The 16,895-nt window shown below is 39.9% G+C and overlaps 1 protein-coding gene across 1 annotated transcript; it reads right to left on the reverse strand.

Moving 5' to 3' along the window:
* Positions 1–2,328: 2,328 nt before the first annotated feature.
* LOC111913862 (uncharacterized) lies at positions 2,329–4,759 on the reverse strand. Its single transcript, XM_023909577.3, has 7 exons — positions 4,379–4,759; positions 4,213–4,284; positions 3,859–4,026; positions 3,610–3,780; positions 3,330–3,539; positions 3,155–3,243; positions 2,329–3,049 (listed from the first exon to the last, which is right to left on the reverse strand). The coding sequence occupies exons 1-7, from the start codon at positions 4,470–4,472 to the stop codon at positions 2,417–2,419; spliced, it is 1,437 nt and encodes a 478-aa protein (XP_023765345.1). The 5' UTR covers positions 4,473–4,759; the 3' UTR covers positions 2,329–2,416.
* Between the last annotated feature and the right edge of the window lie 12,136 nt (positions 4,760–16,895).

Here is a 16,895-nt window from a genome sequence, read left to right on the forward strand (position 1 = left end):
AGACAAAATTGCCAAGTTTAGGATATTTGAAATGATAGTTTGCTAAACATAACTTTCTCATCACTAAACTTACCTAACTGATAATGTGCTTATACCAGATATCAAATCCAAGAAACAACTCATCAAATCTAACGTTATGTCCTATGAAACATCATATCTTTCTTCCGTATCCTCAAATAAAAAGTGCTCTAAGTACCTTATTTTATGTGTTTGAAGATATGGTATTTAGTTTCGTACTTGAATTTGTGTTTGAAGATATTTGATACGTTACCATTAAGCTGTCCTATATACCAAACTAGGCGAATGCCTGCGCGTTGCGTAGAAATACCTATATAGTTGAAATCCTTACAAATATATGATTTTTTAAATATAACAATAACGTTGTTAAATTTGATATAATAATTTGTATATACTAAATTGATATAATATATTGATTATTTTGAATTATATGATAATATATACATTTATTATAACTTCTTAATCTCAATCGTTTAAATGACTTCTACCCGCGAGTTACACATGAATAAAATCAAATATAATATATGATTTGATGTTATTTATAATTGTTTTTATTGTTAATTAATTTTTTAAAATTTATTTGCTTAATGTTTTAATTTCTATCATTATAATTATTTAAAACATCAAACATTGTTTTTTTATTTTAAAGCTAACAATATAATCATTTATATAGAGTTGTTTTTAACTATTGTTATTGTAAGTTATTTTAAGCTATTTATTTGGAAACTTTTAACGATTATAAAAATATATTTAAGAAATATTTTAGTTAAATTGAAATTACAATTTACTTTTTGTTTTTATCACTACAATTTATCACTTTTAACTATTTAAAAAATATTATTTTGTTTTTTTTTTTAAATGGAACTGAAATTTATATTTGAGTTGACATTGTAATGCGCAGAAACACATATATAGTTGAAGTCTTTACAAATATATATATTTTAAAATATAACACTAACGTTGTTGTTAAATTTGATATAATAATTCGTATATTAATTTGATATAATATATTGACTAATTTGAATTGTATGATAATATATAAATCTATTATAACGTCATAATCTCAATCGTTTGAATGATTTCTACTCGCGAGTTACACATCAATAAAATTAAATATTATATATGGTTTAATATTATTTATAGTTGTTATTTTTAACTAATTTTTTAAAATATGTTTGCTTAATGTTTTAATTTCTATCATTATGATTATTTAAAACATCAAACATTATTTTTTGATTTTAAAGGTAACAATATAATCATTTATATAGAGTTATTTTTAACTATTGTTATTATAAGTTATTTTAAGCTACTTATTTGAAATTTTTTAACGATTATATAAATATATTTAGGAAATATTTTAGTTAAACTGATATTACAATTTAGATTTTGCATTTATCACTATAATTTATCACTTTTAACTATTTATAAAATATTATTTGGTTTTTTTAGTAGAACTGAAATTTATATTTAAGTTGACACTGTAATATTATATTTAAATTAACAATTTAAGTATTTTGTCCAAACTGTTCAAAAATTGTAGCTTTAAACTGATAATGGTTTATATGCAACAACATTTTAAATCTAATAAATTAAGTATAATATGTTAAAATTTAAAGACATAACTTTATAAATAGAAGTAAAGATATTATTTTAAAATTGAAATTTAGTCTATTTATGATTACACTTTAGATTTGATATTTATTTAACCTTATTAACTAACTTACAATTATTATTAGAAAGACCCTACAATTAATCACTTTTAATTATTTATAAAATAATCTTTGGGTTGTTTAAGTTAAATAAAATTTATATTTAAGTTGAGCCTATAATGTTATATTTTAATTAATAATTTAAGTATTTTATACAAATTGTTCAAAAATTATATCTTTAAAATGATAATGGTTTACATTCAATAATATATTAAAACTAATAAATTAAGTATGATATGTTAAAAGTTAAAAAAACATAATTTTATAAAATAGAATTAAAGATATTATTTTAATATTGAAATTTAGTTTATATTTGAATACACTTTAGATTTGATATTTAACCTAATTACCAAATTATAATTATTATTATAAAGAAATTGAAAAGTCATGGGAGTTTCAAATGAATGTGATGAAAAGAAAAAAGAATGGGGGTTTCAAATGCATGAGATTCAAGAAAAAATGCTAGCTTTATAAGTATGTATGATTTTCAACATTTTGCAAAAAAAATGTTTTGTTGAAACATAATTTTGCCTAAAAGGTCAATGATTGATTGGAAGCTACATAATTCCACTATACAAAGTACACAAACACTTAAAGCAACTTAGAAATGAACAACAATATATCTTAAGCCATAAAACAAGTTGTATATTATAACAATTCTACAACACTACAATTCCACAAAACTTTTTCTAAGTATAACGATACGAATCACCATACTTATTCCTCATATAACTGAACTTCCCCTCCTCAAAGTTGACCGGTTGCTGCTTCAAGTCAACCGTACTCTTCTGCTCCCCATAAACAGCTTTATCTTTATCTTTATCTTTATCCTTATCTCTAACCCGATGTTTCGTCCTTTCCTTTTGACTTTTTGACCGAACATGTGGGCCCACACCACCACCACTCGACCCATAAAACTCCGCGTATTCTTCCCTCTTTGAAGCCCGATGCTTTAAAGGATCTTTCAATGATCTAACCTTAACGGGCTTTGTTTCTGAGTATTTCTCATTTGGATCATGGGCCTGACGGGCTTCGGAAACTGGGCCTGAAGTTCTGTGCTTTTGGAGTAACGGGCCGGGCTCATCTTCGGGCATGATTAAGGAATCTTTTAATGGGGTGAGCCCTTTTTTGGGGACTTGAAATGGGTTGAAAGAAAAGACATTGGTGAAGCCTTCGAGGGCTAATTTGGAAAGATCGAGGATGAGCTGGCTGAAAGACGGCCACCCCGCTTCTTGTTCTTCCCTCACACTTTCCACATTTTTTGTGATTTTTAAGGTTTTCTCTTTGCTTTGTAGTGGCTTACTATCACTCTCCACTTTTTCCTGACAATATGTTGAATTAGGTTATAGAAAATTAAAAAGATTTACCTTTTTTTCTAATGCTAATTTATATAAAACATGAACTGGAAAAATGCATCAAAGTCTTACCACTTTTGAGAAATATGATGAACCATATCCTTGTTGAATCATGCTTATAACATATCCTATTGCGATAGCACCAAATACCAAAACAATATCTGTAAAGTGAATAAAATGTAAGATGTATTTGGATTTAGTTTAGTCAAATAAAGTCAATGTCAATATGTGGATAAGTGTTCAAAACCTGTGGAAGAGACAGAGGTGGAGTGCAAATCACAATCTTCTTGATTGAGAGAAATTTGTCTAAGAGCAGCATTTCCTCGATCAATAACAAGCAATGAACATGTTGGTCTCACGTAAATTACATCAAAATCAGATGAAAACTGTGCATCTTCACTTGGGCCATCTCTGTATCCTGCTACATTTGATTTGCCTCCAGCAATTGTTGTCACACCTGTAAATAAATCCGTTTTTCAATAATCTTTGAAGTGGAGTAGATTTATGAGGTGAAATGGATCTCAAACCTGCTTCACCGATCTTTCTAATGGCAAGATTAGATGTATCTGCGACATAAACATTCCCTTTATCGTCCATTGTAACACCTTTTGGATGATCAAAACGAGCATCATTTGGTTTTCCATCTACGTGTCCTGTGTAACCCTGGAAGGATCCGGCAATCAATCTTGCCCTACTATCTGTGTTCATAAGAATAGTGTAATTAGTAGAAGAATTGTTAGATTTAGGAGAAGGTGAGAAATAATGAGAAAGCTTACATTGAGATAATGGAGGAGTGATTCGAACGATGTTGCTATTGACTGCATCAACAGCGAACAGTTCACCATCTTGCGAGACTCTGATGGAATAAGGCACAACCCCTAGCTGATTCCCTTCTACTACAGTTTCTACTAAATATCCATCCTCAAATTGAAGAATATTCCCATCTGTGTATCACGAAATTAAAAAAAGTAAAAAAGGCAATCCACATTATCTACACATAAATCAATCGATATCAATTGAATATTCATAAAATCTAGGGTTATCGACTTAAATCTAGTAGTATGTATTTATGGAATGAGAAGATAAACAATAAAATAATGAAAGTAACGAAACCTAGAATTAAAAAGTACCTGATAATGGTGATTTGGAAGAAGACCTAGCTGTCCATTTGAGTATGGAAGATAATTGCTTAATCACCGGAGCTGATTAAAAACGACGGAATCATGAATACATGTAGCACAGAAACTAAATCATGGACAATCGAATGTGTTAAAGAGGGAGAGGAAGATAGCATACCAGCAGGAGCAGCTTGAGCTTGAAACTGGAACACGTAAATGGAAACGAGAGTTGAGAAAATCAGATAAAGAAGTGAAGAACTCATTTCTCTCATAGGAGAAAAGAAGATCGGAGTTGAGTGTTGTCGCCGATCAGTAAAACTGTAATGGCTATGGAGGTTAGGTTTTGAATGGATCTTCCTCTGGTAATATTAGTGTTCATACCCCAAATCCAGTTGAGTTTCGATTGCTCTGTTCTCCACTAGCAACTTCACAACATCTTCACAGTTCTCAATGACCACTCTCTCTCTGCTTTCTGATTTTTTTTTTTTCTCTTTCCTTTTGTTTTTACTTTTTCCCCCTTTTATCGCAGTATCTTAAAAGAGAGGAAGAAAAAGAGCGAGTAGCATGATAAATTGTGAAACGAATGGGAACATCTATGATCTATGGGCTAGTATGTGGTTATAATTGGTTTGAACTTTTGGTTAATCAAAAAGTTATTTTAACTAGTTTTTTAGAGTTTTTTTATAAATATATTTATGTAATTTTAGCTTATAATTATTTTTACCGAACAATCTTAAATAAAAACCACAGCTTATCGTTTTTATCTATGCCAAATATACCTTTTTTTTTTATTTTTTATTTTTAAATATTTATGATACAAACGATTGATTAAAATGTTTATGATTTACTCTTTTGAGAGATAAAGTTCTTAAAAGCGAATTTCTATTTAACTTGATGTTTTGTACTTATTTTATCATCGTAATCGGTTATAGCTGGTATTATGGGTTTTTTTTTTGTCTAAGCTGCAAACACATGGCGTAGATAGTATCAAAGTAAAAACAATAAGTTGAAATTACCTTCATACTATTTTAAACCATGTTGTTTCTTCTGCCGTTTTTATAAAGCTTAAGTTTCATAACATTTTTAACTAAGGTCGGGGATTGAAGCATAATCGAATGGGTATCGAAAATCAATTATTGATGAAGGACAATGTCTTCGTCTTTTCATCACAATAGACCTAACATTGATGGTGAATATAGAGATCATCTCCCCAATTTAATTCTGTTGTGGTATGACAATGAAATGTATGACATCAAGGACATAATCAAACTCATGTAGATGATTTTAAAGTTGCCTTGGTCATTTGTAAGTTTCACAAGATTATATATATAACCCTACACTAGTTTTTTAAAATATGTAAGATGGAAGGATGATACAGAGCTTCCTTTATGGGATTGACCCCAAGCAGTCCAACAAGTTGTAGAAAACCATTATGTTCGACATACATATGAAATTGAAGTCAATTAAAAAGAGATGATAACTTGGAAGAGTTAAAAGTTCCATATATGAAAAATGAAAATTTAACATTTAATCCTAGAGGTCTTTATCATACAAAATAGTCTTTGGTGTAACATCCCAAAAATTGAGGCCAAAAATTTTGTTTTTAAATTAAGTAGATCATAATTTATATTACCAAAACTTTGTCACTATTTCATCATTCATAAAATCATAAAATCATGTCTCGAAAACCATATCATCGGGAACAATGAAAATCAGAGTACAATCCCAGAAAATCCGATGCGGAAACCATGTGTGTGATGCGCTGCTACACCGCCGACTCTTTCCCCTTAGACGAAGAGGTACCTGAAACCAAAACTGAAACTATAAGCACAAAGTTTAGTGAGTTCCCTCATCATACCACACACCACATAACACCATCGGTATCTTTCAACCGATAACCATCATCGGCATCTTTCAACCGGTACACGTCATCGGTATCTTTCAACCGGTAACTGGGGACTATTTCACCCCCTAGCACTAGCATCCCGTAACGAGAGATAATCATACAGTTAGGCATAACTGGGTAGGGACAACTAATCCCTTCTACACACATAGCATATCATACATGCATATCTCGCCATAACACATTAACATACCAAGATAATTATCACGAAGACAATCATCTCATACATAACTACTTACTGGCGGGCAGGCAGGCATTAGTGTGCCTTGTTATAAGAGATTTCACCAAAATAAGCCTATAGTGTCTTGCATGTGTACCAAGATTTGACCTTTACGTGTTTATTGCTCATGGGGAAGTCAGATCTATAGATTAGAGAAGTAGATATGACCTCAGGAGGTCAGATGAGTGTTTTCATGGGAGGAACTCGCCGAGCCCATAAGGGACTTGACGAGTCGAGTCGGGTTGCCCCGCGATTCGCGACCTGTGATAACCCGTTGAGTGTGGGGTTGACTCAGCGAGTCGAGTGAGGACCAGGGACGAAGAGGACACGCATAAACTCGCCGAGTCACACGAGTGCACTCGACGAGTCTGGTCAAAGTTTGACCGTTGACTTTTGTTGACTTTTAGGGTTTAGTCAGTGTTTGGACTTATGAGCCATTAGAGGGGTAGAATGGTCTTTTACCCATTCTTAGAGAACTTATAGAGAGGGGTTAGCCTAGCCTTTATAAGTTGTATTAATTAGAGTAATTATTTATGTGAGTAGGCGGAGGCTAGTGCAGTATTTCAGAGTCCGAGGTTTACTGAGTTATCCGAGGCGACTCTTCTCACTATACTTTACCTAGAGTGGTAATTAGAGTTATATGACAGAGTATATTGTATGCTATTTGTTATCTATATGATTCTGTGCTATATGTGATTCAGAGTTTATAGAGTTAGGACCGAATGGTCCACAGAGTTAGGACCAGAGGGTCCACAAAGTTATGGGACTGGAGGGTCCCACTGAGACACTTTGACCAGAGAGTCATACAGAGTTATAGCCTCGAGTGGCTAATATGTGTTGCATATGGTATTTTGGGGAACTCACTAAGCATTTATGCTTACAGTGTTTGGTGTTATGTGTTTTAGGTACCAGTGAGGATCGCAGGAAGGCGCCGACATGATCAGTACACACATGAGGAGTCTTTATACTTTATGATCTTGGGTTGTGTTATATGGATTGATATGTGAAACGATGAGATTTTATAATGTTTATGAATGAAAATATGTTTTTAAAATGTGAAAATTTGTTTGTAAAATTACGGTGTTACAAGTTGGTATCAGAGCCTTGGTTTGAGGGATTCAGATGCATCTTCGAGCGCATTTGAACTCAAACTGAGGATTTGAGGGATTTTTCGGAATAAAACAAATTTTTCTAAAAGAGTAAAAAGGTTTTGAAAAGAGCAGAGCAGAGCAGTGTGTACGATCAGCCAACGCCTGAACGGTGATTTCCCAAAATACCCTTATATTATGTGATTGAGATATGAGTTAATATGTTATGCATGCTAGAGTAGGCTAGGTATTCTTATTAGGACTAGAGCGGCCTGATTTGTGATGCCTTAGCCTAGGGGTTTTTTACTGCTAGGATATGCTTGAGAGTGAGTAGATAGCAGCGAGGAGCTATGAGATATCTGCTAGAGAGTAGACTATGCATAGTGAGAGTAGAGTACTTGGGATTTGGAATCCAAGGAGGAGGACTTGGGGTGCATACTGATGCAGTGTGGACAGTAGTATTGGGCCCGTACTACTGAAGACGTCGGATTAGTGCGCAGCCCAAGTACGAATCCTTAGGGTACCAGGGATCGAGTAGGAATGGGATATCGAGTGTGTGTACACTCGAGCGAGTCTCTGATATTTTGTGTTGTATTTCAGAGAGACATCATGGTTGGGACACGCCACACACCTGAGAGCAGTTGTAATACCCAAAAATTTACACCAAATTTAAACTTTTAATACTAACAAAAGAGTCAAATAGTAATTGTTTTTACAAAACATTTCCAATTCGTTTATCCTCAGAGTGTCCCAAAATAGATCATGATGATGAGGAGCGGTATGGTCATGCCTTCGCCTTCCCTCGCTCTCCTGAAGTACCTGAAACAATAAACTGAAAACTGTAAGCCCGAGGGCTTAGTGAGCTATCCCCAAAATACCAACACCATATTGACAAAAACCACAACCATAACGATCAATCAAACAACATACATACTGGGCCATCGGCCAGACTGGTCCGCCCTACTGGGCCTACAGTCTATCTGAATCTATCCCGAGCCTTCGGCATCACTGGTCCGCCGCGTGGGCCTACAGTCTCCCCGGGCCGCTCAGAGGGTGTGTTGGCCTTCAGCACAAAGCAGGACCGCCTCAACCCAACCAACAAGCAACTAACCATGTACGCATACTATCATATAATGGCATATACACATAGCAAACATATCTATCTCATTGACCATCAATCATAGAGTTTCACTCGTAACTAGAGTATCGACCTAACATGTCACTAACATACCAATCCTTACGGATCATAAAGCATAACATACTATCTATCCTGATTCTGATCTAACAGATCAGAATCATATGTAGCATACCATAACCATCGATCTAACCGATCTCTAGTATAACAACCATCCTAAACAAGATGAATTCTAACAAAGCAATAACATAACACCCATCCTAAACCAGGATGAAATCTAGCATGGCAATAATAAAGCAACCATCCTAAACCAGGATGTAAATCATAAAGAGTCGGCCTTGGTGCCGTAGACCTTATCGATATAGTGAGGATAACTCACCTCGCAGATGTCGATTGAAATACAAACTCCAACTATCGGATCACTTGACACCGGCACCACCACCTATAACCATGACACAATATACTAATAAGTTCTTACTCTTATGAGACACCTCATAACCTATTAGTAATTTATGATCAAGGTCAGAGTCCTCAGTCAAGGTCAACAGTCCATGTTGACCTTAACTCGCCGAGTGCACTCGGCTACTCGCCGAGTCCGTGGAGCACATTCCAACTCGCTGAGTCATCGAAGTGACTCGTCGAGTCCCTTAGAATCCCAATCAATCCTTAAGGTCCACACGTCGAGTTTCCTCCTTGCAACTCGACGGGTACACACGCATGCCTATCCAAGGGAAAAGCCATCCGACTTGCCCGAGTTGTTCTTCAACTTGTCGAGTTTTATGGTGATATTCATCGGACTCGCCGAGTTGTTCATCCAACTCGCCGAGTTCAATGACCATCTTCATGTGACTCGCCGAGTCATCATTGAGACTCACCGAGTCCATCCAGTCCTTTTTCCATACAGACCTGTTTTGAGCCATGCAACGACTCCAAATCACAGATCCAAGCTCCTAGAGCATACTTACCACGTAAAGTTGCAAACTTTACGTGCATGCATGGTTATAAAGGCTCCAAATGTCTATTTTAAGTTCTTAATGGAGCTTCTAGTCCAAGAGGGACTCCAACCACAACCAATACAGCAACTTTATGACTCTAGCATCCAAGGAGGGTCCAGATCTGAAGTTACAACTTCAGATCTAGCCCATAGCTCAACATCCCAACTTGAAAATCCATAAAAAAAACCCTAGAATCAACCAAAGAGAAGAAAAGGAAGTAAGAATGGTACTTTGATACCTTCAAACGATGCTAGCTGAGGCAAAACCCGCTTCCCACTCCTTTCTTGCTTCAATTTCCTTTGCACTCTTAGCTTCCTTCCTCCAAGATCCTCTTTTCCAAGCTTCAAACCCACACCAAGGCACACACACACACGAATTAGGGTTTCAAGGGTTCTCAAAGACTGTAAGGAGTCCCAAAGGAGGTTGAGGCTCCTTTAAATAGGGGTGCAAACCCCGGGATTTAAGGCTTCAACTGCCAGCTCCTACTCGCCGAGTAGGTCACTAACCACGCGTTCTCACCCCGCTGCTACTCGACGAGTAGGTCAAACAACTCATCGAGTAGAGCTTATCTAGAAATTCTTAATTAATTAATACATGAGGATCGAGGCGTTACAGCAGTGGTGTTAGTGACGAGGAGACCCGCAGGTTGATTCATGAGGAGGTGGTTGCTGCCATCTGCACAGAGATTCCAGAGATGTTCGGGTCTATTAAGACCGCACTGATTGAGACTTTTGATGAGAGATACACAGCGGTTACTGAGGCTGTAGCCGCTGCAGCTACCGCAGCTGTTGCTGCTGCCAGACCTCAGGGTGGTGATTCATTGTTGTTCCAAGAGTTCAGTAACACGAAGCCACTAGAGTTTGATGGGACGCAAGATCCGATTTCTACGATGAGATGGGTTTCTGATATTGAGGGATGCTTCTATACGTGTTCATGTCCGGAGCATCTGAGGGTTCGGTTCGTGCTGAACCAGCTTCGCTTGGGAGCGAAGGACTGGTAGAAGTTTGTTACAGTGCACTATTCGCCTGCTGAGCTTGCTGCGGTGACCTGGGAGAGGTTCATCGCCATGTTCCGTGATGAGTACGTTCCCCCGGTGGAGAGGGAGCGTTTGGCCCAGGAGTTTCTGACCCTCAAGCAGGGTACTGAGTTTGTTACTGTGATCACCAGGATGTTCCATGAGAGGGCGATGTTTTGCCCTGAGTACGTGTCTACCGAGCAGGCACGTATGATTCAGTATCTGAGTATTTTGAGGAGGGACATACGAGAGTTCGTGGCGAACTCGTCGTACCGGACATTTGCCGAGCTCCAGGAAAATGCTCGGAAGAAGGAGATAGAGCTGGAGAATCAGTATAGAGAGGAGGTGGAGTCTCAGGGGAGGGATCGGCGGCCAGCTCTGTCCCAGCCGACAGCCAAGCGGGCCAAGCCCGCCGATTCGAGATCAGGGAACCATAAGGGCCGCACTTGTGGCAAGTGCGGCAAAGGTCATGAGGGGGTTTGTAGAGCAAGGTCTTGCTACAAGTGTGGCAAGGACGGGAACATGGCCAAGGATTGCCCCAAGTGGTTTGTAGTCTGTTTTCACTGCAACCAGACCAAACACCGGAAGGCCGAGTGTCCGCAGTTGCGGGGGTCATCCCAGGGGGCATCACAGGGATCTGCCCATGCTGCCGTTTGAGCTGCAGAGAGTCGTCCAGTGAAGGCCGAGGCGCCAAAGGCTCGCGGGAGAGCCTTCCAGTTGACAGCGGAGGAGGTCCACGCAGCGCTAGATGTTGTGGCAGGTACATTTCTTGTGAGTTCTGTACCTGCTTTGGTGTTATTTGACTCGGGTGCGAGTCGGTCTTTTGTATCGTTAGCCTTTAGTCAGCACATCAGTATCTGTCAAGAGGTGTTGAGTCGACCTCTGCGAGTTTCCAAAGCTGACGAGCGAGCGGTGTATACCACTGATGTGATTCGAGGGTGTGTACTTGAGATCTTCGGAGTCGAGTTTCCGATTGATTTGGTCCAAACTGCGATGGGTGATGTCTGTGTCATCATGGACATGGACTGGTTGAGCAAATTTGGAGCGGTTATCGACTGCGAGCGACAGATGGTGACCATACGAGACCCTAGTGGGGGATTTCTTACGGTTTATGGCGAGGGTACCCGTTCCGGGTCAGCATTTTGTTCGGCCGCTAGAGCGAGGTAGAGCCTACAACAGGGCTGCAGTGGGTTTGTGGCGTATGTGGTGGATACAAGAGTAGATGCAGAGAGACTGAGGTCGGTCGATAAGGTCTTGATAGTGCGTGAGTTCCCAAATGTTTTCCCCGAGGAGTTACCGGGTGTGCCTCCCGAGAGGCAGGTAGAGTTCCGTATCGATTTGGTTCCGGGGGCAGCACCTATCGCCAAGGCGCCCTATCACCTTGCGCCTCCATAGATGCAGGAGTTATCCTCGCAGCTTCAGGAGCTCCTGCGGAAGGGGTTTATATGGCTGAGTAGCTCGCCGTGAGGAGTACCGATCCTTTTTGTCAAGAAAAAGGATGGTTCACACCAGATGTGCATTGATTACAGGGAGTTGAACAAGTTGACAGTCAATAACCGTTACCCCTTACCAAGGATCGACGATTTATTCGATTAGTTGCAGGGAGCGTCTTGGTTCTCCAAGATTGATCTGAGGTCTGGATGTCAGCAGATGAAGGCTCGTGAGGAGGATATCTAGAAGACGACGTTCAGGACTCGTTATGGGCATTACGAGTTCGTGGTGATGCCTTTCGGGCTCACCAATGCACCAGCGGCGTTCATGGATCTCATAAACTGAGTGTGCAAGCCGATGTCGGATCGTTCGGTAATCATGTTCATTGATGACATATTGGTGTATTCGCGATCCAGAGGGCAAAATGAGGAGCATTTGAGGGAGATCCTTGGAGTTCTGAGATCGGAGAGGCTTTACGCCAAATTCTCCAAGTGCGATTTATGGTTACGAGAGGTCCAGTTCTTAGGATACCTCGTCAACTAGAATGGGATATTGGTTGATCCGGCCAAGATTGAGGCGGTGATGAGTTGGGAGGTGCCGAGATCCCCCTCAGAGATCAGGAGTTTTTTGGGGTTGGTCGGCTATTATCGGAGATTTATCATAGATTTCTCCAAGATAGTTGTTCCTCTCACCAGGTTGACCCGGAAGGGCGTGACATTCAGTTGGGGCCCAGAGCAGCAGGCCTCATTCGAGACATTTCGCCAGAGATTATGCGAAGCCCCAGTATTAGCCCTTCCGGAGGGGATGGAGGATTTTGTAGTGTATTATGACGCGTCGATATCAGGATTGGGTGCGGTGCTGATGCAAAGAGGTCATGTGATAACATACACATCGAGGCAGTTAAAGCCTCATGAGACGAGATATCCCACTCACAATCTGGAGTTGGGGGCTGTGGTGTTCGCCCTCAAGATCTGGCATCACTATTTGTATGGGGTCCGGTGTACCATATGCACGGATCACAAGAGCTTGAAGTATCTGATGGATCAGACCAACCTGAATATGCGCCAGAGGAGATGGCTGGATGTGGTAAAGGATTATGAGTGTGAGATCCTATACCACCTGGGCAAGGCTAATGTGGTAGCTGATGCCCTAAGTCGCAGGGCGGAGAGCGCCCCGTTATGGGTTGTTTGTTTGAGATTGACAGTGATGACTCCAGTGTTGGACATCATTCGGTAGGCTCAGGTAAAGGCCATGAGACCGGAGAACCGCAAAAGAGAGCGGGTGATCGAACATATATCTGAGTTTGTTGCCGATATCCGTGGGCTTATGACCTTTCAGGGTTGGATTTGGGTGCCGTATGAAGGCGGGGCACATACCATTCTGATGGAGGAGGCGCATAGATCGAGGTTCTCGATCCATCCCGAGGCCACTAAGATGTATTTGGACCTGAAGAAGGAGTATTGGTGGCCCTGTATGAAGAAGGATGTCGCATGGTTCGTAGAGAGATGCTTGACATGTCGCAGGGTGAAGGTCGAGCACCAGCATCCGCATGGCAAGTTGCAGCCACTTGAGGTTCCCGAGTGGAAGTAGGAACAAATTTCCATGGATTTTATCACCAGATTGTCGAGGACTGCGAGGGGAGTCGATGCAATTTTGGTGGTTGTTGATCGGCTGACGAAGAGCGCTAACTTCCTTGCTATCAGTGAGAGCTTTTCTGCTGAGATGCTGGCAGAGTTATCTGTGAGAGAGGTGGTATCGCGGCATGGAGTGCCGATCTCGATTGTGTCAGATCGAGATGTGAGTTTCACTTCCAGATTTTGGAAGAAATTCCACGAGGAGTTGGGTACAAGGCTACATTTTAGTACCGCATACCACCCACAGACGGACGGTCAGAGTGAGCGGACGATTCAGACGTTCGAAGACATGCTGCGAGCATGTATGATGGAATTCGGAGGAATTTGGGACACGTATTTGCCGTTGGCTGAGTTTTCTTATAACAACAGCCACCATTCGAGTATCAGCATGCCTCCCTTTGAGTTGTTGTATGGGAGGAGGTGTCGGACTCCCATATGCTGGGGAGAGGTCGGGCAACGAGTGATGGGTAACACTGAGTTAGTGCTTCATACGACTGAGCAGATTCAGCAGGTCAGGCAGAGGTTGTTGACAACTTAGAGTCGCCAGAAGAGTTATGCGGATAGGTAACGATCCGAGCTTGAGTTCCAGGTGGGGGATTTCGTTCTCCTGAAGGTATCTCCTTGGAAAGGAGTGATTTGATTCAGGAAGAGGGGCAAGTTGGGGCCCCGATACATCGGCCCTTTCAGGGTGATTGTGAGGGTAGGCAGGGTAGCATATCGCCTGGAGCTACCTGCAGAGTTGAGTAAGATCCATGATACCTTCCACGTGTCTCAGTTGAGGAAGTGTATACCGGACGAAACGGCGATGGTACCGTTGGAGGATATTCAGGTGGATGTCAGCCTGAATTATGTTGAGAGGCCGATTGAGATTGTGGATCAGAAGATCAAGGTTCTGAGGAACAGGGAGGTGCCCCTGGTGCAGGTCCAGTGGCAACATCGGAGAGGGTCCGAGCTGACTTGGGGGCCGGAGTTAGAGATGCGTGAGCAGCATCCATAGTTGTTTGTGGAGTAAGCCTTTGAGGGCGAAGTCTGATTCTAGTGGGGGAGAATTGTAACATCCAGAATTCCAGGTATTATATTTTATCATTTATTTTTGAGAAAAAGGGAGGGACTCGGCGAGTTGAGTCGTAGACTCGTCGAGTAGGACCGCAAATGCTGACTGGATTAATGAACGGACTTGATGAGTCGGGAAGGGTGGACTCGACGAGTCCGCGCTGTGGATTGAAACCCTAATTCTCGGGGTATGTGCCCTATTTAAAGGCCTTTATGGCCTCCATTTGCGGCTACTAGTCCAGAGAGAGATACCCTTAGGGCTGCTCACTATTCGGATAAAATCGAATTATCCAATTGGACGATTTGGTTCGGATATTCGGATATTCGGATTGGTTTTCAACAAAACCGAATTATTATTTTGGATTTCGGATTGGTTTTGGTTTATAAAATAAGAACCGAATAGTCCAAAAAAAGCGAATAAACATTCATTATTTATCTATTTATAATATATATCTATAATTATTTATTAATTTTGTAATTTATTTTTTCAAATAGGTTCAAAATGTTTGACCCGATAAAAAAAACATTAATATACATTTTCTCTCGAAAGTTTTGTATCTATAAAATATTTAACTATAATATATATCTTCTTATTAGTTGTTTATAAATTTCAAATCACAACTAAATTATTTGTTTTTGCTTCTTGTGTAAAGTTGGGTAATATTATAATTATAAGTCGTTTTAAAATGATTCGATTTTTGAAAACCGAATTATAAAAACCGATCCAACCGAATTGTAATTGGATCGGATCGGATCGGATTTGAATTTAGTTTGGACAATTCGGATCCATGTTTTGAAAACCGAAATCAATTTGGATTTACTTGTTTGGATCGGATCCAACCGATCCATCCAAACGAACACCCCTAGATACCCTAGCGAGTTGTGAGAGAGTTTGAGCCTTTTTGATCATATTGGTGTGATTTTGCAAAGGAGAAAGTGTTTCCAGCAAGGGGAGGTCAAGAGGATTGCATTTCAGGGGGTTTCTAGCTTGGATCTTCAAGTTTGAGGTAACTATTCGATCCTATCCTTCTGTTTTGCTTAAGAGCATTGAATTTAGGGTTTTCTATACCCTTTTATGGCTTGTTTAGATAAGTATAGTGTCCCATTGAGTACTAAACTCTAGATCTGGACTTTTTGAGGTCCAGAGAGCCTGAACCATGCTGCTTTTTGTGGTTCTATGGAGGAAATGGACATAGGTTGCCATGTTAGAAGAGATTTCACCAAAATAAGCCTAGAGTGCCTTGCTTGTGTACCAAGATTCGACCTTTACGTGTTTATTGCTCATGGGGAAGTCAGATCTATATATTAGAGAAGCAGATCTGACCTCAGGAGGTCAGATGAGTGTTTTCATGGGAGGAACTCGCCGAGCCCATAAGGGACAAAACGAGTCGAGTCGGGTTGCCCCACGATTCGCGACCTGTGATAAACCGTTGAGTGTGGGGTTGACTCAGCGAGTCGAGTGAGGACCAGGGACGAAGAGGACACGCATAAACTCGCCGAGTCACACGAGTGCACTCGACGAGTCTGGTCAAAGTTTGACCGTTGACTTTTGTTGACTTTTAGGGTTTAATCAGTGTTTGGACTTATGAGCCATTAGAGGGGTAGAATGGTCTTTTACTCATTCTTAGAGAACTTATAGAGAGGGGTTAGCCTAGCCTTTAGAAGTTGTATTAATTAGAGTAATTATTTATGTGAGTAGGCGGAGGCTAGTGCAGTATTTCAGAGTCCGAGGTTTACCGAGTTATCCGAGGCGAGTCTTCTCACTATACTTTACCTAGAGTGGTAATTAGAGTTATGTGACAGAGTATATTGTATGCTATTTGTTATCTATATGATTCTGTGCTATGTGTGATTCAGAGTTTATAGAGTTAGGACCGAATGGTCCACAGAGTTAGGACCAGAGGGTCCACAAAGTTATGGGATTGGAGGGTCCCACTGAGACACTTTGACCAGAGGGTCATACAGAGTTATAGCCTCGAGTGGCTAATATGTGTTGCATGTGGTATTTTGGGGAACTCACTAAGCATTTATTCTTACAGTGTTTGGTGTTATATGTTTCAGGTACCAGTGAGGATCGCGGGAAGGCGTCGGCATGATCAGTACACACATGAGGAGTCTTTATACTTTATGATCTTAGGTTGTGTTATATGGATTGATATATGAAACGATGAGATTTTATAATGTTTATGAATGAAAGTATGTTTTTAATATGTGAAAATTT

This window comes from Lactuca sativa, chromosome 7 (genome assembly GCF_002870075.4).
Source record: "Lactuca sativa cultivar Salinas chromosome 7, Lsat_Salinas_v11, whole genome shotgun sequence".
Lineage (NCBI taxonomy): Eukaryota > Viridiplantae > Streptophyta > Magnoliopsida > Asterales > Asteraceae > Lactuca > Lactuca sativa.